Source organism: Indicator indicator, chromosome 19 (genome assembly GCF_027791375.1).
Source record: "Indicator indicator isolate 239-I01 chromosome 19, UM_Iind_1.1, whole genome shotgun sequence".
NCBI lineage: Eukaryota > Metazoa > Chordata > Aves > Piciformes > Indicatoridae > Indicator > Indicator indicator.
Genome location: NC_072028.1, coordinates 19227602 through 19254543, shown reverse-complemented (window position 1 = coordinate 19254543; position 26942 = coordinate 19227602). Strand labels below are relative to the sequence as shown.

At 44.0% G+C, this 26942-nt stretch overlaps 1 protein-coding gene across 2 annotated transcripts in view; it reads left to right on the top strand.

The window, feature by feature from the left end:
- PHAF1 (phagosome assembly factor 1) overlaps window positions 1-17335 on the top strand; it is a 38644-nt gene extending 21309 nt beyond the window's left edge. For both annotated transcript variants that reach the window (XM_054389753.1, XM_054389752.1), the window contains 11 exons: window positions 1204-1298; window positions 4119-4216; window positions 7588-7700; window positions 8253-8386; window positions 9042-9125; window positions 10266-10348; window positions 11138-11181; window positions 13123-13166; window positions 14508-14566; window positions 16222-16294; window positions 17225-17335. In XM_054389753.1, coding sequence (XP_054245728.1) covers window positions 1204-1298; window positions 4119-4216; window positions 7588-7700; window positions 8253-8386; window positions 9042-9125; window positions 10266-10348; window positions 11138-11181; window positions 13123-13166; window positions 14508-14566; window positions 16222-16294; window positions 17225-17314 — 917 coding nt within the window. In that variant the 3' untranslated portion in view covers window positions 17315-17335. The remainder of the gene's footprint in view (window positions 1-1203; window positions 1299-4118; window positions 4217-7587; window positions 7701-8252; window positions 8387-9041; window positions 9126-10265; window positions 10349-11137; window positions 11182-13122; window positions 13167-14507; window positions 14567-16221; window positions 16295-17224) is intronic.
- Window positions 17336-26942: the final 9607 nt, after the last annotated feature.

Here is a 26942-nt window from a genome sequence, read left to right as displayed (position 1 = left end):
AAAATACAATATTTGTATTCATTTTCTCTCTCTTCTATGTCATTTAAGATATAAAATTGTAAGGGGAAAAGAAAGGGGCACATTGGAGCCCTTTCCTTTGGTAAAGTGGAAGAAAGCAGCTTCTCTTGGTGTGGTGTGCTTTGGGGTTTTGTTTTCTTTTCTCTGCTGTTTTTCAACCTGTTTTGCAAATGAACCAGCTTCTGTGTGTTATGAGAACACTCTGTTCCTGCCCCCCAGCAGCTGCCAGGCACAGGTTGAAGTTTGGTAGCATCAATCCCCAAAATGTTCCCAAGCTTCCAGTCTCCTGGGATTGCTTTTAACTGACAAAACAACATCTCTTGTTCAAGTAGGGACTGGGGGTCACTTCTCTGTTTATAGTTGATGATGTGCAATTTATTGCAGTAAATCAGGACATCTCTTGACATGGTGACAGCTGTGTGTGTGCTTATTTATTACTGCTTGTGGTGTGAGCTGCCTACTCTGCTGGTACTCCTGCTGATGCTATCTGTAAATGTGTGTCTGGAGCAGTTCCTCCTCAGGCTCTATTGCTCAGGAGCACAGGTGGCACACAGGGTGTGCAAGCAGGAGACCTGATTGGGAAGAGAGGTGGAAGTGTCAGGGAGGTACCTGGAGCAGACAGGCTGAGAGGGCTGGGGCTGTTCAGCCTGGAGAAGAGAAGGCTCCAGGGAGACCTTAGAGCAGCCTTCCAGTACCTGAAGGAGACTACAAGGAAGCCAGGAAGGGACTTTTACCAGAGCTTGTAGGGATAGGATGACAGGGAGTGGATTGAAGCTTGAGGAGGGTAGATTGTGCATGCTGGGCACATCTGTCTGAGACTTCCTGGCTGTACAAGCCTCTCACATGACAATGAACAGAATTATTTTGTGTAACAGTGGCTGCTAAACTGCTTGAGGGATATTAAGGTATAATTGATGGTGTTCTATTGTACAATCCCATCAGTAGGGCTAGCTTAGTGCCTGCAGGCTTGCACAGGCAGTTCTAAACGAGTCTAAAGTTTCTTTTATTGCTGTGTTCTACTGCAACACACTAAATATAACACTATGACTGCCCTTTGGAATTGAGCTCGTCCTGCATCTTGATGTAGTAAATTCATTGAGGTGATAAAAACACTGTTAGATCTGAAGTGGAGAATTCTTTTATATTGGTAACTCTGTGTTTTTTTTCCTTTCTTTTCCCTTTCAGTGTATAATTCAGCTGAGCAACTCTTTCACCTCAATTTCAGAGGACTGTCGTTTTCTTTTCAGTTAGACTCCTGGACTGAAACTCCGAAGTACGAGGTCAGCAATCACTCTTAGTTAATGGATAGTCTTTGTGGTTTTGATTTTTAGGGTGTTTGGGTTTGTTTTTTTTTTTTTTTTTGCCTGTGTGGTACTTGAAAAACATCACCTACAACATGCCTTGCCTGCAAGCAAAAGTAACCAGCAATTGGGAAGGAATTTAAGTCCTCAGTTGTGCTCTTATTTGTGCTACGTAATCATTTCAGCATTAAAAATTGTCTCCCTCTTAGCAGAAGGCATACATGCAGAGGTTTTGCTTGCATCCTGAACTGGGACTAGCAGTGCTGTTGTTGAAAGGACCCTTCTAAAAATAAGAAGGCTGTCTATGCAAATACATAAATATTAAGGAGTCTGCTGGGAGGCTGTTCTTCTTTTATCAGATATTTTTGAATCTCATCAAGGCGATTATGCAATGGAACTGGGATAGAGTTCACAAAATGCATTTTCATCTTAAGTGCCCTTCAGGATGAGTGCTTTTAAGGAAGTCTAATGAATGAGCATTATCTGTAATGCCTGCTTGCATGTTCACCAAGTATTCAATGAGTTAGTGAATGCTTGAACATATTAGTGTTCTCTCAAGACTTTGGAAGTCATTGCCAGTAGTGGAAACAAGATCAAGTACTCAGTGATTTCTACCTATCCTAACAAAAGTGTCCAACTTGTATTGTGTGAGGATGGAAATGCTCTCAGTTGTATTATTTAGGCTTATAAGTTAAAAAGAATGTGCTGTATGGTCTTGAAATAAAAAAAGAGCAGAAGAAAGAGCTAAAACCACGTGGGAGAAATAGCCAACGTGATGACCCATGGTTTTGTGTCACAACCTAGTACTTTAATAGTCGTGTTCAGGCAAGTTATTGTTACTCAAGGCCAGGTTGGATGGGGATTTCAGTAACCTGGTCTAATGAAAGTTGTCACTGCCCATGGCAGGGTGGTGGAACTAGATCTTTCAAAGCTCCTTCCAACCCAAAACTTTCTCTGTGGCAGTAGTGAGGGTCAGATGGATTTCAGAGATGTTGGAAGCAGGGTTTGACCCAATGGTCTCTGGAGGTCCCTCTAATGTACTGCAATACTGTGTAACTAGACACCTGAAAAGCCAAAGAAGAATAGTTGCTTTTCATGCAAGGGTTCCCAGGGTATTTATGAAATGGCTGAGCTAAGTGTCAGTGGTTATAGTGGAGGTTTGAAAAGATCATAGAATACCTCAAGGGGCTCAAAAGGATCACCAACTTCAGCTCCCTGCTCCTTGCTGACTACCTAAAACTAAAAGATGTTAAAATAAACCTGCTAGAATCAATTTTAGCCATTGCATCTGTGTGTCTTGTTTTGATCTGTGGTTCAGGTCACTAAAAATAATTAGGAGTGGTTCCAGACAGCTTGGTGTGAATATGCTCTGAGACGTATATGGGGTGGTTCTCAGGGATGGTGCAGTGGAGAAAATAACTTTGCCTTCTCCAGAGTCTTTCATCTAGTTGTTCAAATGAGGTTAATAAAATGTTTGCACAGAGTGAAAGACAAATTTCTCTCCAGGATTAGAAACAGGCAGAAGTAGGATCGTTTAGGAAACAGTAATGAAACAGTCCCCAGGGAAGATGAATGTTTGTGGAGCCTTTCAGAGTGGGACATTGGGAAAGAGTGAAGACAGTGAAATGAAATTTCAAGGTAGCAAGATCTTTCAAGTTCAGAGGGGATCATGCAGGAATGCTCAGCTGGTTAGCAAGGCAGGGTGACCTCTGCATGTTTAAAAGAACCAACTGAGGAAGACTTTGGGGTTTGGGTTTTTTTTTAAACTTTTTTTTTTTTTTACAACCTGCAGGTGAGCAGAACATGAAAACCTGCTCATGTTGTTTCTGTTATGAAATGAAGTATATATGGCATAGGCACTTCATGGCTCTAGAGAATCTTCCTCTGTTGCTAAGGCACAAGTACGTTCAAGTCATCTGAAGTCTGACTGCTTCAGAAAGCTGTTTGAGGTGTTGTGGGCAGATAGCAAATCTAGAGCTGCCTGATTCCAATCTGAGTGATGGAAGCTCCCTTCTAAATACCTACAGCAGTGAAAGTCATTGTTCTGACTTAATGGTTTAGCCTAAACTTTTTGTTTCCCTTATGTGATGTCCCATTAAAGGGTAACAGTTTGCATATTGCACACCTTGGTTTTGTTGATTGCATGTGGCCAAGTTAGCTTCTTTTATGTTCAGTGCCAGCAAAGTGCCTTGACAGCCTTGAGCCTTTTTCAGAGTGGAAAGGAGCAGGCTCCATAAGAATGAATCTGACTTCCTTAGCACGCTTTCTATTTGAGGAGAACACTCAGAAATCCTATCACCACAAGCTTATCACATTGTTTTGATAAGGAGAGGGGAAAATCTGTTTCAGGAGTGAGTCTCTGTTCATCAGATGAAGGCAACTTAGAAACCAGTAAAAGCAGGAAAAGGCTGAAATTAACACAGCTGGAGGCAGAAAGGTCCTACCTTTAGGTTAGCCAATTTCTTAGCACTTACATAAGATGCAAATACGTCTACATTGCTAGCTGCCAGAGATGAAACCAAGCCAGCTTGGATCTTAGCACACCTAATGGCTGCTTGTCAGACTAGTGCCATCTTTTGGTGGAAAACCAGTAAGCATTCCACCCCAGCTTGGCAGTCCAGGAGTGATGTCATCTAAAGAAACATCATCTGCAAGTGGGGTTTGGTGGTGTTTTCTCCCTTGTCTTTGGCTAGAGACTCACCTGAAGTGGTAAGAATGTGCTGTTTCTGCTATAACAGCCAACTTTGACCTGAAGCATCTCCTCTGGTGTGTAACAAGAAGGATTTTGTGTACCCACAGCCTAACTTTGCTCATGGTCTGGCCTCTCTGCAAATCCCCCACGGTGCGACTGTGAAACGGATGTACATCTACAATGGGAACAGCCTGCAGGACACCAAGTATGTACAGCTGCTTCTGCTCTTCTGGGCATTTAGAATATACTTTTCCTTCCTCATTTCCTTAGAGTTTTGGGAATGCTAAGTATAATTGTACTGTTAGTTCAGTTTGGGTCTTTGGTGGCTTTGGTGTGCAGAATGCCTTTAGATAACCTCTTTCACGTTTCCATCGACATTGTCTTCAGACCTCATAATCAAATCTTGGTTTGATTTATGTTGTTCTAAAATCAGCTTGCTTGAGTTGTAGGAGGCTGATTCAATTGACCTGATAATGACTTTAAGTAGAGGAGGAAGTCATAGCACAGAATTGTAGAATGGTTTGGATTGGAAGGGACGTTAAAGAGACAGAAACACAGAATGTTAGAGCTTGGAAAGGACCTCAAATGGTCATAAGGTCCAACCCTGCTGCCAAAGCAGGATCCCCTAGAGCAGGCCACACAGGAACATGTCCAGGTTGGCTTTGAAAGTCTCCAGAGAAGGAGACTCCACAACCTCTCTGGGCTGCCTGTTCCAGTGCTCCAGCACCATCACAGTAAAGGAGTTTCTCCTCATGTTGAGGTGGAACTTCCTGGGGTCTAGCTTGTATCCGTTGTTCCTTGCCCTATTACTAGGTGCCACTGCAAAGAGCCTGTGCCCTTCCTCTTGACACCTACCCCTCAGATATTTGCAGCCATTAATAAGATCTCCTCCCAGCCTTCTCTTCTCCAGACTAAACAGTCCCAGTTCTCTCAGACTTTCTTCACAAGAGAGATATTCAAGTCCCTTAATTATCCTCATAGTTCCAATCCCCCTGCCATGAACAGGGACACCTTCCTCTAGATTAGGTCAAAGCCCCAGCCAGCCTGGCCTTGAATGTTTCCAGAGAGCAGGCATGAACACTTCCAGGGTTGGAGCTTCCCACAACTTTCCTGGGCAACCTGTTCCAGTGCTTCCCTACCCTGAGGTATTCTGGGGAATTCACTCAGAGGTATTCTGAGGAATTCACTCAGAAGTATTCTGAGGAAACTAATCTTCATGCCTTAATACTAATGAAACAATTCTGGTTTAATATAGTTCACGTTTTCTGTGGTATTGTATTCTGTTGGGTTTTTAAGTAGTAATTTATTGTACAGTACCTGGTGTTTTGATTTTCTTAAAAAACATAGTTCCTGGGGTTTGTTACTAAAGGATAATCACAGAATTGTCAGGGTTGTAAGGGACCCCAAGGATCATCAAGTTCCAACTCCCCTGTCATGGGCAGGGACACCTTCCACTAGATCAGGTTGCCCAGAGCCACGTCCAGCCTGGCCTTTAAAACCTCCAGGGATGAGGCTTCTACCATCTCCCAACTTGTTCCAGTGTCTCACCACCCTTATGGTGAAGAATTTCTTCCTAATGTCTAACCTAAATTTCTTCCCTTCTAGCTTGAATCCATTACCCCTAGTCCTATCACTACCTGATACCTTAAGAAGTCCCTCACCAGCTTCTTGTAGCCCCCTTCAGATACTGGAAGGCCACAATAAGGTCTCCTTGGAGCCTTTTCTTCTCCAAGTTGAAGAATCCCCACTCTTTCAGCCTGTCCTCATAGGAGAGGTGCCCTCTGATCATCCTCATGGCCCTTCTCTGGGCAGGCACTCGTGTAGATTCTTCCTTTCAGCTTATAAAGACCCAACGTGACACAGTGGTAGTTTTTGCAGAGACAGTTGTTTTAATGTTAGCAGAAGATTTACTCATCCTTGGATTACTGCTCAGAAGGGAGAGAACCTTGTTTGTGCAGGCATTGGCTCCTAATTAGAAAGAAGTGCACTTGAGAAAAATGTTGTCTGTGCCCATCTGGGACTTGGTGGGCTTTAGTGGAACCACTAATTGCTGCATGGGGCTGTGGTGTGTGTGAGAGCTCAAAGCTTGATTTCTTGCTCAAGACATTCAGAGGACAAATTTACCCAGGAACAGTGGATTTTACAGAGCCTCCACAAACTAGCACAGAAAATGCAGCCCTTCCACTGAAAAGCAGATGATGGTTTGGGTTGGAAGGGACCTTAAAGATCATCTAGTCCCAACCCCCCTGCCATGGGCCAGGGACACCTTCCAATAGACCAGGTTGCTCAAGATCCTGTCCAGCCTGACCTTGAATACCTCCAGGGAGGAGGCATCCACAACAAAATACCTCACTTAAGGCTGTTCTTTTCCCAAATGTGACTGTAATTGAGTTAAAATGAGAAGTTCCCCAGTAAAGCAGCAGAGTTGTTTGTGGTGTACCTGCACAAGCTGGTTTCACCTTTTGGGCTCTGGAGTACTCACCCTCCCAAGTGTAGGGAGAACATCACACAGAGGCCTTTCTGCTGCATTTGGGTGATGTGCCTAGTTGAAGGAGTACAAGCCTCCTCCTTGGACACACTCAGAGCCAGGTTGGATGGGGCTTTGAGCAACTTGAGGTGGAGGAAAGTGTCCCTGCCCACGGCATGGGATTTGGAAGGAGATAAATACGATATTTAAAGTCCCTTCCAGCCCAAACCATTCTATGATTCTCCTCTATGATTTCATCCTCTGCTTAATGAATTCATGATCATAGAATCATAAAAGGGTTGGAAGAGACCTCAAGGATCATCCAGTTCCAACCTCCTGGCATGGGCAGGGATACCTCACGCTAGATCAGGTTGCTCAGAGCCACATCCAGCCTGGCCTTAAAAGCCTCCAGGGATGAGAGTTCTACCTCCCTGGGCAACCTGTTTCAGTATCTCACCACCCTCATGGGGAAGAACTTCTTCCTAACATTCAATCTGAATCTACCCATTTCTGTTTTGTTTTTTTTTCCGCTCCCCCCAGTCCTGTCACTTCCTGACACCCTAAAACATCCCTCCCCAGCTTTCTCCTAGGCCCCCTTCAGATACAGGAAGGCCACAATAAGGTCGTCTTGGAGACTTCTCTTCTGCAGACTGAACAGTCCCAACTCTCTGTCTGTCCTCATAGGAGAGGTGCTCCATCCCTCTAATAATCCTCATGGCCCTAATCAGGTCAATTGAATCACCCTCCTAAAGCTCAGATTAAAACCTGTACAACTTCCATTTTACCTGACAGAAGTCTAAGGTGGTAACTCCTCATAGGAGTTACACAAAGCTTAGACTAGACACCTTGCTTCTGCAGTTCCTGGAGCTTTTGAAACTTGCTGTTTGCTTCACTAATATGAAGGGTCCTGCATTTGAGTGCTGCCTTACGCCTCTGCTTTTCCCCCCCAGACTTTCTGATCCTTCCGTTTTTAATTTCATTTCTGATTTTCAGTCTGAACTCAACGCAGCTCTGTCAGATTTCATGTGCTCCATTCCAGTGAACTGGTAGCACCTTGTTAGGTGAAGATGAAGTGAATCCTGAGGAGGTTTTTGTCTGTTTGGTTCCAGGGCTCCCTTGATGCCTCTCAGCTGTTTCCTTGGCAATGTGTATGCTGAGAACGTCGATGTACTGCGAGATGGAACTGGACCCTCAGGTTTACGGCTTCGCCTGCTCACTGCAGGTACTGCTGACGCTCAGAACATTGAGCTGCTTCTTTCCTCAGGAAAAGAAGGGTAGACCTCTATAAATCAAACAGAGGTTACTTGTGATGCCTTTACAGCTGGCTTTTGAAGTGGTTTATATACCTTGTACTATTGAAAACAAAACAAAGCAGTTCCCAAACCCTGTGAAACTTGCCCTCACTCCAAGAAGGACATTGAGGTGCTGGAGAAGGGCAGCAAAGCTGGTGAAGGGTCTAGAGAACAGGGCTGGTGAGGGAACTGGGGTTTAGCCTGGAGAAAAGGAAGCTGAGGGGAGACCTCATTGCTCTCTACAACTCCCTGAAAGGTTGGACTGAGGTGGGGATTTGTCTCTTCTCACAAGAAAGAAGTGGATGATGAGAGGCAACTGCCTCATGCTGTACCAGAGGAGGTTTGGGTTGGACATGAGAAGAAATTTCTAAAGAATGCAGCTGTTTGGTTTGTGATAGAGAAACACTAAGCTGTTGGTGTTGAGTTGCTGGTGTGTGCTGTGAGCAGGAGGGATGAAGGCTGAGCTGTTTTCCACTGCCCAGGTTGTGGCCCGGGTGTTTTAGCTGACGCCAAGATGCGGGTATTCGAGCGCTGCGTGTACTTCGGGGATTCCTGCCAGGACGTGCTGAGCACGCTGGGCTCTCCACACAAAGTCTTCTACAAGTCTGAAGATAAGGTGAGGGGGGGCTCATTCACACACAGGGCTTTGTTTCTCTTCAGTGCTGTCTTGGTTTAACCACAGGGTTTGCATTTTGCAAGGTGAAGTTCAGCTGCTAGGCAGCACAAATTAGGAGTGCTTCACTTGACTTCTGCTAGACCAGGGTGAATAATTTGGGTATTAAAAGTGTTTTGTTTTGTTTTTTTTTAAGATAAATTGATGCAAATCTGGTTGGTTTTGTTTTGTTGGAGGTTTTTTAGTATGTTTTATTTAAAGTGGCATTTTATTATTTCAAGTGACATGAATTTGAATTTAACTGTCTTAAACTGCTAAAAGTGGCAGCACTATCGACTGCAGCTGAGCAGTGTGTACTGCCTAGATTTTTTAATTCTATTTTCTGTACCATAATTTCATACACTCTGATCCTTTCTTCCTCTTTTTACATAGTAGCAAATCTTTTACTTCAGATAACTTAAAAAAACAAAACAAACAAAAAAGAAAGCTGATGTGTCACTATGCCACTGCAAGCAGCTGATGGTCCTGTCATGAAGCAAACTCTTATTTGAACATGTCTTCACATGAGGTTAAGGCAATTTGTTGGGATGTAGTGATGTTGCAAATGCATTCATCTCTGTGAGTGTTATTTACTGCATCTGAAAAATGTTTCTTGCAGATGAAAATCCATTCACCCTCACCCCACAAGCAGGTCCCATCGAAGTGCAATGACTACTTCTTCAATTATTTCACACTTGGAGTGGTGAGTGGGAAGCTGCCATAAACAAATGCCTGGAAAGGTCTGATGTAGACACTCAGCCTTCCTTTCAGAAGGTTATAGGCTGTGGGAAATGAAAGGCTGTAAAAGTCTTGATTGCTGCCTTAGGAATCTGTGGATATGAAAAACTACACTGAGTTTTCTCTAGCACTAGACCTGGCAGAGTCAGTCAGTAATGTTTTATCAGTGATAGGACAGGGGATAATGGATGCAAACTAGGGCACAAAGTTCCATCTAAACATGGGGAAAAGCTTCACTTGAGAGTGCTGGGGCTCTGGAGCAGGCTGCCCAGAGAGTTTGTCAAGTCTCCTCTGGAGAGAATCCAGACCCACCTGGTGGTTGTGATCCTGGGCAGGCTGCTGTGGGTGCCCTGCCTTAGCAAGGGGTTGGACTGAATGATCCCCAGAGGTCCCTTCCAACCCCCACCATGCTGGGATTCTGGGATATCTCCACCAGTGGATGAAGGGCACTTTGTGCTTTTGCACTCTTAGGTTTTCTCCCTCTGCCGTGCCTGATGTTATGGATATACTAGTTTTTGTTCTAGAAATCCCTGCTCCTGTCCCACAGAACTGAGATAGGTGTGCCACAGCACCAGTTGTGGAAGCTTGCCAGGCTGTGGGATGTAGTCCAACTCTCCTGTCCCTCCTTAGAGCTGTTTTGCTTTAGTCTGTGTTCCTGTAACTAATATGGAGGAAATGCAAGGCCTCCTTAGAAAACTTGCCAACATTAGCAAATGAAGCTGCAGCTGTGATTGAGTGCTGGAGGGAATGTGTGGGTTTGAATTTACAAATAGTCTCATTTTCAAATGCAGCTTTTCATGATTCCACTTGGCTTGAATAAGACACAGAAATTGAGGGTTGGAAGGGACCTTTAAGATCATCTAGTTCCAGGGGCTCCTCTTACTAGACCAGGTTGCTCAAGGTCCCATCCAACCTGGCTTTGAACAATTCCAGGCTTAAAGCCTCTACAGCTTCTCAGAGCAACCTGTTCCAGTGCCTCACCACCCTTGTGGTAGGCAGATACCACTATCTACAGGAGCTGGTGTAACCAGTCTCAGGTTAGTGTGGGGAAAGCCACCTTCCTCTACCCAAATTGCTTCATGTTTGTTTCTTTTTACCTCAACAGGATATTCTCTTTGATGCAAATACTCACAAGGTGAAGAAGTTTGTCCTCCACACAAATTACCCTGGTCATTACAACTTCAACATGTGAGTCTAAAACTGATCTCTCGTTTGGTTTGGTTTGGGTTTTTTTTTTTTAATTTTAAATAGTATTTGAAAACATCTGACAAGGGAAAGTCCAAATTTTCTTTATGGAACTCCAGGATATTTTTCGCCCCCTGAGTGTCTTTGGTGTATCTGATAACCCTATGCAGGTTTCAGTCATCTTTATTACCACATTTTATTTTTTTTTCTTAATGCTTTTAAATGTTTTGATATTGTAAAGCATATCTTAAAGGAGTAAATGAGGTAAGGTAGTTCTTGGTCCAGCTGTAATGTGCTAAGTCTCTTGCTAGAGGCAAACTTTGCATTCATAGAAGTGTCCTGGGAGGTTGGCTGGTTTTTGCTTGGCATTTTTTCAGTTAGTCATTGAAAATAAAATAGTCTCATGCTTCTGAATATATTTTTAAGTACTTTTTAACTCTGAGCTCTTCAGAGGATGGATATGGTTAAAAGAATGAGTGATTTGATGTCTGATTAAAGCAAGTGACAGACAAATCTCTTGTGCTGTTTCTAATCTGAGTATTTCTCCATCCACTGTGTAATTTGTGCTGGAGGACCTTCTGTGTCCTCAAGAAAGCTCTCAGAACATTTCCCAGGCTGCTTCGTTATTTGATGTAGAAAATAGAAATGAGAACTTCATCTCTTAACTCCTTCATTTTCCTTTTCATTATTTGTATGACTTTTCATTGAAGTGGTTAAGAGCCCTGAGGTTGTGCTAGGCAGTTGATGTTGGCTTTTCTGCTCTCTAATAGCTTTCTGATTTGCACTTTCTAGTTACCATCGCTGTGAATTCAAGATTCCACTAGTCATTAAGCGAGGTGAGTAGGTCATCTCTTCCCCTGCTTCAGGGGGCACACCACAAAATGCTTACAGTTCTGAATTCTAATGCATCCTTCAGCATCATAGGATGCTAACACTGAAAATCATATCATAGTATCATTGAGACAAGGGAGAAATTTGGGTGTTAGGTTTCTGTTTCAGTGGGGGGAAAAAAAACTTTCAGGACAAGGTGGTAGTTCTGATTTTATTTACATCACCTTGTTTGCTTAGTAGGGTTGTGCAAACCTTTAGCTGCAGCATCACTCATTTTCTGTACTGCTGCCACTGCTAAAATCAATCACCTTGTACCTAGAGGCTCCAAATCTATAAGGCAGTGTTAGTCTGAGCTGGTCTGTCCCATCCATTGCTGAACTTCTCTGTGCTGAGCTTGCTCTCGAAGGGCTTAATCCTGATATTTAAGCTGGTTTAGCTGGGAATGAGAACAAACATTGAGAATGTGTTGGCTCTGTGTGCTGTAGACAAAGTCTGTCTGTGTTCACTTCAAAACCTCTACATAGTCAGTAGGGCAGAGTCCTCAAGATACCTTAGCATGTGCCCAGCTCCACTCTTTGGTTGAAGATGACAGGGACCGAGGCAGAGTTCTTCAATGTACAAATTAACAGGTGTACTGGGAGGAGTGTTGTGGTTATCCAGGGAATGCTGGATGCTGGCAAGGTTTTGGCCAGGGATTCTTTCTTCACTTGCCTGGGTGAAGTGCAGTTCTCCTGTGGCTGTCCAAGCAGCTGGAACAGGTAGTGGAATACAGACCTAAACAAAACAATGTCTGTGTATACAAGCTCATATAAAGGCTGATTTGTGCTTCAGCCAAGAGAATAAATTTGAAAGTCCTCCCTTTAAAATTAATTTGAAATTCATTTCCTTCGGGTGATTGGGAAGTGCTTCAAAAGCGTTCAGTGCTGATTCTTTGTGTTCACCTCATAACCATGAGTTTCTTTTGAATTTGTCTGAGTTTTTGTTTGCTCTTTGTTTGTTGTGTTTGTTTTTTAACTCACCTTTCTGGTCTCTAGCTTATGTTCAGCATGTGTAACAAACTGTAAATAAATGTCCTAAAATTGATGAACCCCCATCTTCCATCTGGTGGCAGTGCCTGATGCAGCTTCATTAACTCCCTTCAGCTGCAGACAGTAAATTGACAGCCAGAGATGGAGCTGCACAGACACTGAACTCTTTCAGCATGAAGTGTGTTTAGTTAGCAGATAGAAAATCAGAGGAGCTGTTATCAAAAACCATGTGTTATATTTGATTTAGTGAGGATGGACCTAGACACTGCTTCAGGAAACTGTTTTCAGTATTCCCCAAATGTGTGTGTGGAAGTGCTTCAAACTACCAGCAATTTGGTTTTTAAGACCACAAGTGTAAATGCAATGCTGTCCACACCTGCAGATGGTTTGATATAGGTAGAGTTGAATTCCCAAGTTCTTTGCTGTCTCTGGTTTTGAGAGAGTGGCATTTTAGCTGATGTCAGGCTGCCAGCTCCTGACTCTCAAGCTGTCAATTCAGCCAGCTTCCTTCCCAGTGCAGTCAAGTGTCTGGACTTGCTGAGAGCCATACCATGTCATCTGCCTGAGTGGCTGTGCTAGGCATGGTAACTGGGTACAGAGGAATCTAATTTCTTTTACACTTGGCATTTTTCTCTGTGAGGTTACAGCTGAAACACAGTGTTAGAGCTTGGGACTTGGCTGCCTGTAGGCAGGTTTATTTCATCACCTTCAATTGCCTGCAATTCCAAATTGCATTCAAGTGCTTTAATGGCATTTAATCAATGTTGTTGACAATGTTGGTTGCTTTTGAATGCTGGTAAATTTGTATATGAAGTGATCTAATACTTGTATGACTCCTGTTGCCTGAACTGACCTCCCAAAATGAGGGATTTTATAGGAGAGTGTTCAAACAAAGGCATTTCTGTTTTTCTTTCACAGATAGTGCTGATTCACAGACAGAAACATGTACAACGTACAGCAAGGTAAGTCTGTGCAGAACTGAATGCTTTCCTTACACCATCTGAGTTGCCTGGCAATACACCTTGAAGAACTAACAGCAGTTGTCCCACCTTTTAGAATAGAGAAGTTCAAGGCCAGAAGTTAATATAGGTATTATGCTTTGTATTGAAACCTTTTTGTTGTATTAAGAGCTGAAGGCATTTCTGATAGCACACTTGAAGTAAACTCAGTTCTGGTGTTATTGCATGCTGTGCATTTGAAGATAGCTGCAGGTAGAAATGGAAAAGTAAAAGAAGTGATGGAAAGTGACAGTAAAATAGCTGCTGTGGAAAGTGGCTGAACATTAGCTGCAAGAGAGATTTCTGGAACAAGTTTTTTTGTGCTTTTCTATTGAACTTGAGCTGTTGAAGCCATGCAGCATTTATCCAAGAGGATCCAGTGCCCTTCTGCTTTCTGCTGCAGGGTGCCTGTAATGGGATGCTTCTCAGGCCTTACAGAGATGTCACTGCCAATGTGACACCTCCTGATGACAGTGGACTCTTTGAAAGACTAACCTTACCACCTAAATGGAATTGACCACTGGACAGTTGCTGCTGCATGTTTCAGGGCTACATTAAGTTCAAAAAACTTCTCAAGGGTTCAGCAATGTCTCTACAGTTAACATTCAGCCAGGGTTGGTGCAGCTCTCTGGGCTCCTGGAGTGCCAAATGAAGGCTTTGGTGAATGTCGGGTGCCATACTGAGAGGAAAAAATGAGAGTCAGCAACCTGAAAGTGGCAGTTCTTTGCTTTTTTGATTTGAATTATTTATGTCTTTCGGTGCTTTGATTTAATTTCAGCCTTGTGTGTGAATCTGCAGCTTCTTAAGTCAGCTCAGAGTGGTGAAAAGCTGGACATGTAAATAGTGCAGCTTTCCAAACCTGTCACTTAAATCAAGGCAAGACTTTTGGGAAAGGTGGCAGTGCTGCTGTTTCTCTCTCTGTAGAGACATGCTAGAAAGTATTTTGCTGAGGTCTCCCACAGCTGTTTTGTCCTCTCAGGTGTCCCTGAAATGCTACATGCTGAGACTTTTTTTCCAGCTACATTTTACCCACAAGATTCACAGGGGTTATTTTTTTTAATATTAATAACTTTAATTCAAAGCTATCTTGAGACAAAAATAAGAATAAATCTTGAGTGGATTTCCCAGCCTTAGTAATGGATAATTTCATTACTGAATATAGCTTCAGTCACAAAATACTGCTGTAAATGATTTATTTGGCAGATGAGTGTGTCACAACCAAATGTACATGATTCTCTTCCTAGATACAAAAAAAGGCATTTTCCTGTACCTCATTTTAACACAAAGTCTTTGATATATTTACAGTGGGACAGTATTCAGGATCTCCTGGGGCATCCTGTAGAGAAGCCAGTGGTACTTCACAGGTAAGGACCTCTCTTTGTTTTGCTTGGCAAGGACTGAGCTGATAACAAAGGGTGAGTTTAGGCAGTGGAGGAGTTATTGCACCTTTGGCCTGGTTTGCTGTCAGACTCTTTGGCCACTAAGACTAAGCAGCTGCTCTTAGAGGACAGAGGCTGCAATGCAGGATGATGTTACTGCAGGGGTTGGCTTGAACAGGCATTATGTTTGCAGTCATCTTTCTATGATACAGAATTCTGTTTATGAATCACAGAAATTCTGAGATGAAACTGATATATCTTGAGACAAGTGTAAGCCATGGCTACTGTCAGAATGCTGCAGCAATTTCAGATACACAAAACAAGCTGTTTCCATCAGGCTTTCATGTGATTTTTCAGGTTGATTTAGAATCATAGAATCAGTCAGTGTTGGAAGGGACCACAAGGATCAGCCAGTTCCAACCCCCCTGCCATGGGCAGGGACACCTCACACTACATCAGGCTGGCCAGAGCCTCATCCAGCCTGGCCTTAAACACCTCCAGGGATGGGGCCCCAACCACCTCCCTGGACAACCCATTCCAGGCTCTCACCACTCTCATGGGGAAGAACTTCTTCCTCACATCCAGCCTGAATCTCCCCACTTCCAGCTTTATTCCATTCCCCCCAGTCCTGTCACTAACTGATATCCTAAAAAGTCCCTCCCCAGCTTTCTTGTAGCCCCCTTCAGATGCTGGAAGGCCACAATAAGGTCACCCCAGAGCCTTCTTTTCTCCAGACTGAACAGCCCCAACTCTCTCAGTCTGTCCTCATAGGAGAGGTGCTCTTTTCTTTCCCCCTAAATCCTTTTGCCCTTTGCTCCTCTTTACTCCTGTTTTACATGAAGGAGGTCATTAGAGCATAGGGAAAGCTGAGGTAAAACAGTGATTGCAGAGCCCTTCTTCACAACAGATGAAAACCAGAGTAATTCCACCAGAGTCTGCTTTACTGAGCACATGTCAAATGTCTCAGGCATGCAATTTGAGAAAATGATCAGTTATAAGAAAGCCAAAAGGTAAATATTTTCTAGAGGGTTGAGATTTTTCTTGGCTGTGATCCAAAAATGCATTGGGGTGGCAGTCTGTCATTTTCACCTAGATGATCCAAGAATCTTGGAACTGAATGACAGGTGATGCATTAACCCTGAAAAATCCTGTGTAGTAAAATTGGGATTCATTCTGTTTCAGCATCTTACAGGGTAATTGTGCTTAACATAACAGCAGTGGTTTAATAGGCAGCAAATACTAAATACACATGGCAGAGGCTGAGCCACAAAGTAGGTTGAAGATTGGGAAAGGATCTTGCACAAAAATAACTTGTAATTATTTTATTACATGGTGCCATTTTTTTCCCCATTATATATCTGTTTATTTTCAGAGTTCTTCTTGTCCAAGTTAGGTGAAAGTTTTCTTGTAGAGGTCATTAGTAATTTCTTTCAATTACTTTCTCCCTGGCTCTGTGACATTAAGCAGAGGTAGCCCTCTGGCTGACCTGGAGTCCAGTAGCAGCGTTGCAGTAACAGATCTGCTTGCTTTTGATAAAAGCCATAATAAAGATGCTATAATTTACCTTATTTTATTAAGAATTACTCATCCTCACACATCTATTTTCTTTTTTGTTTGTCTTTTTCCTCTCTTCTCTTCAGGTCATCATCTCCAAACAACACTAACCCGTTTGGGTCAACCTTTTGCTTTGGACTGCAACGAATGATCTTTGAGGTTAGGTGAAAAGCAAGAGAAGATGAGAAGTTTGCTGTTACTACTCCTTACTTCTTATTTCCCTTTTTTTTTTTTTTTGAGTTTATTGGCAGAAACAAGTGGCTTTCCAGTCTCTTCTCTGAGATTGTACATTTGCATGTTAAAGCTGGAACTTGAGATTTGTCACCTGGAACTTGTCCTGGCAGGAGATGCCATGCGCTTGGTTCCGAGCAGTGGTGGAGCACACTGGGGTTTAAATCTTAGAGTCATGGAATGGCTTGAGTTGGAAGGGACCTGTTAAAGATCATTTCACTCCAACCCCCCTGCCATGGGCAGGGACACTTCCTACTAGACTGAAGCTGCTCAAGGCTTCATCCTGGTTTTGAATGCTTATCAGGCTTGCAGCCTCCCCAGCTTCTCTGGGCAGCTTGTTCTTGTGCCTCACCACCCTCAAGGGGAAGACTTTCTCCCTGGTGTCTAATCTAAATTGAGCTTCTTCCAGTTTGAAGCTGTTATCCCTTGTCCTCTCACCTCATGCCTTTGTAAAAAGTGCCTCTCCAGCTCTCCTGTAGCCCCCTTCAAATGCTGGAAGGTGGCACGAAGGTCTCCCTGGAGCAGTCTCTTTTCCAGGCTGAACAATCCCAACTCTCTCAGCCTGTCTTCATAGAAAAGGTCCTCCAGCTCTCTGATCATATTTGTGGCCACCTCTGGACCTGCTCTAACAGTTAGATGTCCTCTTTGTGTTGGGGTCTCCAGAGCTGGACACAATATCCTGTCAATCTAGAGACCATTTTTTAGGAGCTAGTCAAGAGCTTGTTGCTTCCTTTGGTTGTCAGGATTTCTTTTCGTGGGTGGCCGATGAGTTCTGTTTTTACCATTTGAAGTCTCCTGCCTGCCCGTTTGGTCTCCACGTGTCTTTGATTTCTCTTTTTCCCTGCTGTTCTCTTGCAGGTGATGCAGAACAATCACATAGCTTCTGTTACTCTGTACGGCCCAACACGGCCCAGCAGCCAGCTGAGAACATCAGACCTGCCCCAGTGAGCATCCCCTGCAGAGTCAGCTAAAAATCTCAATGCTACAGAATTAGTACAGCGTGCCTTGATTTGCTGCCACTTAGAATATGGAAAGCACGTTATGATTTATTTTATTATTTGGGGAGGGTTTGTTATTTTGGAGGGGGGGATTTTTTTTTTTTTGTTAGTTTGTGGGGGGGTTTTGTTTTGTTTTTTGTTTGGTTTCAATAAGCCTTTCCAGCCAGGAGCGGTGTGGAGGGGAAATTCTCTCAACCCTTCATCATGGGGCATGGAACTGTTGATGGAGGAAAGCAGCTTAGGTGCCTGTGCCGTCGTTTATTCCTCTCTGTTGCCCTCATCCTATGCAGCACAGACCTGAAGAGACTGTCCCTCCCTTCTCAACTGGCAGAAGTGGTGGGGAGGGAAAACATGGAAGAGGTTTTGAGGGTGGGGAGGGCACGTAATGACTGCAAGAGTTAGAAGCACAAACTTTCTGAGCCTTGGAGCATCTGGAAGCAGGTATTGAGTCTGTTTGTGTTACTGTATCGATGTGGTGGTCACATTCTAAAGCAAAACTGTGTGTGTGTATATATTCTAGATATAAACACCTGGGTATTTCTGTGGCTTAGGACATTGTACCAAGTGTGACAAGGATGTATATATGTCCGTGATTTTTCAGGCACCACATCTTGGGTTTTATTTTTTGTTTTCTTTGTGTAACTTCGGTTTGGTTTTGGTTTTTTGTTGTTTTTTCTTTTTTTTTTTTTTTTTTTCTTAAAACCAAGCAAAGTAGCATGTTGCATAAATACTTGGTTGTAACATTTGCACTACATACACTTTAATTACTTGATGAGAGAAGAAAACAAAACGTTTTTATCTTCACTGAGGAGCATCTGTGTACTGAGTGTGAGTGGGGTGTGATGGTTATTTAATGGAGGCTGAGCAGAAAAGCTTATTTATACAGTGGATCAAATTTATCCACCTTCCTGCACTAATATGTACTTGATATGCTGAAAAAAAGATGATTTTGTTTTGTTTTGTTCTACTTGTTTTCTGCCATGGCTGGTTTACTAGGTTTTTGGTTGTTTTTCATAAGCAGTTTCACAAAATAATTCTGGAAGTGGCTGTTTCTGGGATTGAATTCTACTTTAGTCAAAAGGTTTGACAGAGTTTTTGATACTGGAGAAAAATTCAGCAAAGAAATAGCTTTGCCTCTGCTCCAAATTCTTTTGATTTCCTTAAATCTTAGAGGTTTTCTCTTGGAAACCTCTGTTTGCTTAGAGAAGAAGCTGCATGGCATCTCATGCTCCCAGAGCAGGAGAGGCTGCATGGCATGGCATCTCATGTTCCCAGAGCAAGAGAGGCTGCATGGCATGGCATCTCATGCTCCCAGGGCAGGAGAGGCTGCATGGCATGGCATCTCATGCTCCCAGGGCAGGAGAGGCTGCATGGCATGGCATCTCATGCTCCCAGGGCAGGAGAGGCTGCATGGCATGGCATCTCATGCTCCCAGGGCAGGAGAGGCTGCATGGCATGGCATCTCATGCTCCCAGGGCAGGAGAGGCTGCATGGCATGGCATCTCATGCTCCCAGGGCAGGAGAGGCTGCATGTCGTGGCATCTCACCAAGAAATTCCCACGCTCTGCCATCACCCAGAAAACCTTCTATTTTTTTATTTCTCTGCAGTTTTTGATGTATGATTTTTAATTTATGCCAAAGGTTTAGCCAAAGACATCCTTCTTGTAGTGTCACCATTTCTGTACATAGATGCTACCTGCACACCCCACCCCAGCAGACAGGTTTTAGGCTTCTTTCTAGTTGGGAGATGCTGCTCGCGACGTTTTTATCCCAGGAGGATACTTTACGTTTCTAGTTCTCTTACTGGTCTTATTTGGGGAGAAATAGAGGTGGTCTGTCTTTGAAATATTGAACCCTTTTTAAAGAAAACTAAAGAAAACAAAAAAAGGACAAGAGAAATGTATAATTTTATCCCATTTTTAATATTTTGGTGTAGCAACTTGTGATACATAGACGAGGATTTTGTGAGTTTTACTATGTGTGTACAGATTTTGTAAATAGGACATTTTTTGTAATTTTAACTCCATGTACAGTGTAATCCTGTATAGTTTATCAATGAATGAGAGAGAGGAAATGGCCTGTTAACTCAAGTTTTGGATCCTGGACCAGTAGCAGGGATAAATGTGGTGCGTGTGTGTGTGTGAGATGTTCTTTGCCATTTAGTCTTCCTGTATACTGTGATACTCTCAACTGTTTTGCTACAACAAACAAACAAACAAAAAAGCCCCATGGAGAATCTAATGGATAAGGAAAAAAAGTTTCCCTTTATCCCTAGGTGTCACTCCTGTTGAACCCCTGTTCAATCTGTGCTGTCTCCTGTGATCATTGCTTGCTAAGAAAATTCTAGGCCTCAACCTTCCTTTTTTTTTTTTCCTTTGTTTGTTTCCTCTCTTAATTTTACTTTCATTTTACATAGCCCTTCTGTAAATTAAATGGAATAATAATGAGCATGTACACTGAAAGAAAAATAAAATGAGACTCTCAGTTACTGTTTTTGTGTTAAATACAGTTGCTGGGTGTTTTTGTAATAAAATCGTGGATGGTTTTGGTTTTTTCTTATTTTTTTCCCCTTATAAATTAGTCCTTTTTATTTGACTCTTTCAGATGTTATATTTAAAGTACCTGACTGATGTTCCTCTTTTCCAGCCACTAGAGTGTGTTCTCTGAAGGACCTGTATAAAAACTAACACAACTTGGCAGCCTGTCTCCTAGTAGATGTATGAAAGCACAGAAAGTTTTGCCCCAAAGAGGAAAAGGAAAGTATCTAAAGTATGGTAACTAACCAGTGGCCTCTGTCTTGCATTACAAAATGTGATGATTATGCTCATGTCAGCCTTTGGGTGTCATTAAAATCAATCAAGCTTCAAAGAGTTTAATCACCCAACAGAATGGAAGAAAAGCCTGCAGTAAAAGAGCAAACCTCATGCTGCTTTCTTGTGCCCTCAGGATCTTCTACAGAAGAGCTTTAGAAGTCAGCTGAAAGGTGAATGCAGGACCTAAGGACCTGAATTCCTCTTTCCACCTGCATTTCTTCTGTGGCTATGTAATGCAGGGAAGAGCACTCAGCTCTCCCTTCTCTACCATCCTTCAGTTTGGGAATACAAAAGCCTTGTGCTGAGCTCAGTGTGGTCTTGGAGAATGTTCTCACCTCTGAGTGGAGGTGATGTGTATGTTTATGCTTTTTGCTAAACTATGACAGTGATCCTGCTAATTTCAATTAATTCTAATTAATCCTTTTCTAACGCAGGCTCCAGAGTAGCTGCAGGAGGAGATAAATTCTTGACAGGATTATGTGAGTCATGGCTCTGCAGATGCCACCACTCTCCTGCTCTCAAGCGTGTTCAGTTGAAATTCCTGGGAAGTGTGAGGTCAGGACTGCTGTGGTCAGACTTAGGACAGGATGCCAGCAGCTAACCACAGGTATCTGACAACTGCAGTGACTCCCCTCCTCACTTGGAGTGCTCTGGTGAGTCAAGGTGACTAAAAGAGTGTAGATGATGAAATGGGCAGCCCAGATGTTTCTCTAGGTCAGTCCTTTCATCCCGAAGTTCCTCTGACAAAAAAAAGGCAATTTTACATCTTGGCTGCTGCTGCTGGGCTGAGTGCAAAGCCTTTGACTTCTGGGAGGCAGAGCTGAAGAAGGGCATGAGGAGATCATGTGGAGCAGCTCTTCTGGGTTTCCTAACCCTGCCTTTGATTGCAGCTGTTCCTAGCTTGCTTCTCTGAGATGATTTGGTTTGTTTGCTATCTGGATCAAGCCAGGCTGTTCCTGTGCTGATGTGCTAGGGGAGCTGGTGTGGAGCCTTGATGATGTACTGTGTGGAAAAGTTTAGGGCTGGGTGGGGGTACTGGAGGCAGTCTTGAATCACAATGGAGATTGGAAAGAACAGGGAATAAAGGGACTCTGGGGGAGAAGGTGAAGCTGGCAGTGTGGTAGGAACAAGGCTGTTGAGCTGAACCACAAGATACCTTGCAGAGGGGTGCTAGGGGTGCAGTGGTGTGCCAGCTTGAGCTCTGTCAGGCCAGCTGGGCAGGGCCCCTCACCTTCTCCTCTCACAGGAGAGAGATTGGGGCTGTGACAGATCAGCAGCTGTGCTTGTGAAGAGCTGTGTGTGGCCTGATGCAGACCCTGCATGGGGGCAGTATAGTGGTCCCTCATTTGGGTTTCTTGTGATAAACCTGTTTGATACAAGGTGAAGTACCTTTGCATTTTTAATAAACACACTGTGCATGTGATCCCATTTTGATGTCCTCTTCCTTTGTAGAGAAATCCAGAGTCTGTCTGCTATGGCTGCATTTCAGTATCTGAAGGGGACCTACAGGAAGGCTGGAGAGGGAGTATTGAGAAGGGCCTGTGGTGATAGGACAAGGGGCAATGGTTTGAAACTGGAGCAGGGCAGATCTAGGTTGGACATCAGGAGGAAGTTCCTCACAGTGAGGGTAGTGAAATACTGGAACAGGTTCTACAGGCATGTGGTTGAGGCCCCCATCCCTGGAGACATTAAAGATTAGATTTGATGTGGCCCTGGGCAGCCTGCTGTAGTTGATGTCCCTGCTGACTGTAGGGGGCTTGGACAAGACCTTGGAGGGTCTCTTCCAGCCCAATGCGTTCTGTGATTCTGTCCTTACCTTGAATATTGGAGTATTCTCTGCAGGATTTCATTTGCTTTGCCCTTTCTGGAAGTGGAGCTGGTATTTCTTCTCATGTTCTTTAGGCCTGCAAGCAGTCCCTGGGCTCCTCTGGGTGTTAATGGGCAGTGCTACATCGATCAGCATTGCTGTGTAATACTAGAACCCTCTCTTCTCCCAAATGCAGTTCCTGTAAAGCGAACTCAATTTATTGCTGCCAGGAAGAGTTGTGCTTCTAATTCTAACCAATTTTTTTTTTTTTCTGCTGACATAATAATCAGGTGGTGTCTGAGAACTGATTCATGCACTCATGATCATTCATATTCCAAAACTCCCATCAAACCTGTCCAAACCCAAAGTCTTTCCCACAGCTCAGCATTACAGCAGGATGGTGATTCATCCTTGGCAGGGGCTGGCTGGAGGTTTGACTCCAGCTGGCATTCTCCAAAGGGAAGCTGAGGGTGTTGGTGCCCACTGCATGTTGACTTTCCTTTTTTTTTTTTTTGTTAGAGCCTGGTAGTTGCTGAGCTTCTGTTGGGTGTTGTTTGATGGTTCCAAATGTATATGAGAGTCAGTCTGTATGTGGTTCTTCCTTTGAAAGCAATGGTGAGGCCAAGCTGTAGCTATTTCACAGGATGAAAGGGGTTGGAAGGGACCCCTGGAGATCATCAAGTCTAACCCCCCTGTCAGAGCAGACACTTAGAGCAGGTTGCACAGGACAGTGTCTAGGTGGGCCTTGAACGACTCCAGAGATGGAGACTCTACCACCTCTCTGGGCAGCCTGCTCCAGGGCTATGGCAACCTCAACATAAAGTTCCTCCTCATGTTTAGATGGAGCTTCCTTTGTTCCACTTTGTGGCCATTATCCTTTGTCTTGTCACTGGGCACCACTGAAAAAGCCTGGCTCCATCCTCCTGACAGTCACCCTTGAGGTATTGATCAGCATTGATGTCTTCTCCAGGCTGAAAAAGCCCCAAGTCCCTCAGCCTTTCTTCATAAGAGAGAGATTCTAGTCCCCTTTGCTTGCTTCAGTGTGCCCACAAGGACCAAAGTTTCTCATATGGCAAATTTCACCTGGGCAGGTTGTGTCTTGGAGCTCTTTGAGTTCAGAATAACTCTTGGTGGTATGATGCAAACCCAGTTTTTTCATGCTAGCTCTGCAGATAACTGTTCCATGTCAACTTTGGGCCCAGAAAGACCTTTTTAGATGATAACTTCTTTTATCTTGGTTGCACCAACCCAGCTCTCTCCTCTCTGGCTGTCCCTGACACTGCACATGTAGCCACTGCATGTGCATAGTTCTGGTTGGCTCATTTCATATAAGGTTGGCTCTGGCTCCTTCAGGGTGAAGGTATGGTTGAAGCCAGAGAAGGGGAAAATAAAAATGGAGCTTCCTGAAAAGCACTGAAACAGGATCAGGTCTTACTGAAGTTTGGGGCTTTGATCAGTGGTAGGGTGGAACAAGTTCAATGAGTGAAAATTGTTTTTCAACAAAGGGATTAGGGCTTGGAGGAGGGTGGGTGGGTGTTTTGCATAGAGGGTTTAGGTGGAACCCAAATGTCATCTTCTCTCCCTGTGTGCATTTTAGCTGTAACCAGTCACTGTTCAGATGGCTGGGTTTTTTTCTTTGCCAAACCCTTGGTTGGTTTGTGGGGATGTGTGTTTTTTCCAGCAGGTAAAACCATTCCTTCTCACAGTCTGGGAATACTGTTTGAAACAGTGGGAAAGGCAGGCTGGACTTTGCAGAGTGGGTCCCTGCTGGGCTGTAAGATACCCTGGTAACTCTTAAGTGCTGGTCTGGACTAGGCTCTAATGATTTATCCAAACCTTTTTCTCTTCCATATCTAATTCTCCATTTTCTCCTCATGAAATTGGTCACTTTAGAGCACTGCAGATTGCAGTTTTGGAAGCTGTTTGTAAGTGCTTTCATGTTTCACACCTACACTATGTGGTACATGAGTTGCACTCCAGGATTAGCATCCTTCAGAGAGATTTTTATTTTTAAATGCTAGGCACAACCAACCCCCTGCAGGATTATACAACAAGCAAGCAAAGCAACTCAGGAGCCACACCAGCCTGGTTCACTCTGCTCCCTTTTCATCTCTGCTTTCTGTTGGAAAACTGAAGTCCCAAGTTTGTCTGTTCCTCACTGGAGAGCTCCACTGGAACCAGTTGCCCTGAAGGTTGGTGCAGGCCCCATTGCTGGAGACATTCAAGTTCAGGCTCAATGGGGCTCTTGAGCAACCTGATCTAGTTGGGGATGTCCCTGCTGACTGCAGGGGAGATGGACTAGGTGACCTTTAGGGATCCCTTCCAAACCAGTGCTTTCTATGATTCTTTGAGGGTATCAACAAGTATGGAGGCTGCAAACTTTGTTTCTCCCTTCTGTGTCTGAGGGAACTGGGGGTGTTTAGTTTAGACAAAAGGAGGCAGAGGGGAGACCTCATGGTTCTCTACAGCTCCCTGAAAGGAGGTTGCAGTGAGGTGGGGGTCAGTCTATTCCCTTTTGTATCAGGGTATAAGATGAGAGGAAATGGTGTGAAATTGTGCCAGGGGAGGTTTAGGTTGGAGATGAGGACATATTTCTTTGCTGCAAGAGTGGTCAGGGATTGGCACAGGCTGCCCAGGGAGGTGGTGGAGTCACCATCCCTTGGAGGTATTCAAGAAACATGTTGACAAGGCATGTGGGGACATGGTTTGATGACCATGGTGGGGTTGGGCTGATGGTTGAACTGAATGATCTTGGAGGGCTTTTCCAACTGACACAATTCTACGATTCTCTGATTTTTATGGCTGCAGTGAGTGTCTTAATACCATACCTTTATTCCCACCCATGCTTATCAGCCCCTTGATGAGCAGTCACAAGGCAGTCACCATGGATCCATGCTTGTTTATAGTTTTTTCCTGAGTTTAGCACTGGGCTTGTCGTTGGGTGGGCTGAGAATGAGAAGATCCCTGGGTTGGGTTTGAATGAACTGGGGAGAGCATTGGGCTGGTCAGGAGTGGTGGGGGAGCTGTTGCCTGCTCTTGAGGGACTTGGATGCACTCAATTCTCGGGGCTTGTTTCCTCTCTTATCTCTCAGGATGGAATTTTTACTGCCTAGAAAATGATGAGAAGCTGGGTTTAGTGTTTTGCTGGTTTTGATAAATGTTAGCAGAGTTTGTAGCACCATCTGGGAAATGTTGCTCAGTTGCTTCAGAGCCAGCTTTGGCTTTCTCATTTAGGGTGTCTAGGTCTGCATGGCCTGACCAGACAACAGATCTTGGCATGTGCTACCAGTTGATGTGTTCAGATGGATGGATGGATTTGGAGGTGTTGAACGTGAGGTCCAAGCTAGCTCTGCTCTTTTTAGTGACCAAATCTGGCTAATTCTGTACAGCAGGACCAAAATCTGACTGTGTGGGGATCTCTGGGGTTCAGTAAAACCTACTGCACTGTATTAGCTTTAGCTGATTGTCTGTCTCAAGGAAGTCTGACTGGTTTCCTTGCTACTGGTGGAACCCTCTTGGGATGTTTCTATGTTTCCTTTTCTGATGATGGGTTTAGTTATGGAAAAAAACCCAAACCTGCCAAGCAAGGCTTTGTAGCAAAACCTCAAGTGGTGCATTGAATCAGGCAGCTAATTAAAGCTGCTCAGAACATCATTCAGAAATGGATGGGTTGGCTTTGCTGAGATGCATCAGAAAGGTCATTTCAAGGGTCCTTCTACCAGCTCATACCCACCAAGGGGTTTTAAGGTCTTCTGTAAAGACCCCTATCTCTTTTAGGAAACCTACCTTTTGGTGAAATCAAAGACTTCTTGCCTGCTTTAGCAGTCAGTAGAACTTAATGAACTGCAGGGCTGCAGCACTGCCCTCCAGCATTTCCCCATGAGCAGGTTGGGCTACCATGAGCTTGGCTGCAGCTTTTAAAACCAGGTCCAAAAGGCCACACAGCAGAGGCTGGAGAGCAAAGACAAAAGCAACTGTGTCTTGCACTAACAGATAGTAGGTTTAGTATTCATTGAAGAAAAGAAATCAGGCATTCCATAGATTAAGGCAACAGAGTATAAACATTGTTCTCCAGTGCTGTTTCTGCCAGCTATCTGGATATGTGCTGGTGAGGACAAAGGACAGGGGGCACAGGCTGGAGCTCAGAAGGTTCCATCTGAACAAGAGGAGAAACTTCTTTGGTGTGAGGGTGCTGTAGGCCTGGAGCAGGCTGCCCAGCAAGGTTGTGGAGTCTCCTTCTCTGGAGAGATTCCAAACCCAGCTGGCCATTGTGATCCTGGACATGCTGCTGTGGGCGCTCTGCTTTAGCGGGGGGGGGTTGGACTGGATGATCTCCAGAGGTTCTTTCCAGTCCTCACCACACTGAGATTGTGAGAGGTGGCTGTTGAACAACGGCTCTGATCTTGGACAAAATGCACTTGTTAATACTCTATTGTGGGTAGAACTGAAGACATTCTAGAGGAGGAGTCAATCTATATTTCCAAGCTTAAAAAGCAGATCTCAACAAGGACTGCACTGGACCTGACTATCTGCCCTGTAAAAAATCATAAGGTAAGCCAGGGTTTATTTTTCTGTCTTTACCATTAATTCAAGCCCAGCTTAAGGAAATATTTACCAAGTTATCTAAAATAATAGTGGTTTTTTTCTTCATGCTGTCTTCATGAAAAATAGTGGTGATAGGCTTAGTGCTTGACAGACTCACTCTGACAACTGGCTGCATATCCATGTGCTGTCTTTTAGTTCTGGCATAAATACTTTCCCCAGGTGGGAAACTGATCACAGGTGATTTGTTTCTGTACACACTTATAACCACAGGACCATCACAGGTGACAGCAGACAGTGGTGTGACTGGCTTTCTCCCACCAGCAAGGCTCTGGCAGAACCTTGTAGAGCTCACATGAGCTTTTGGATTTCAGGATTGCATCCTGAAAATCTATCAGATCATGGAATTGTTCAGG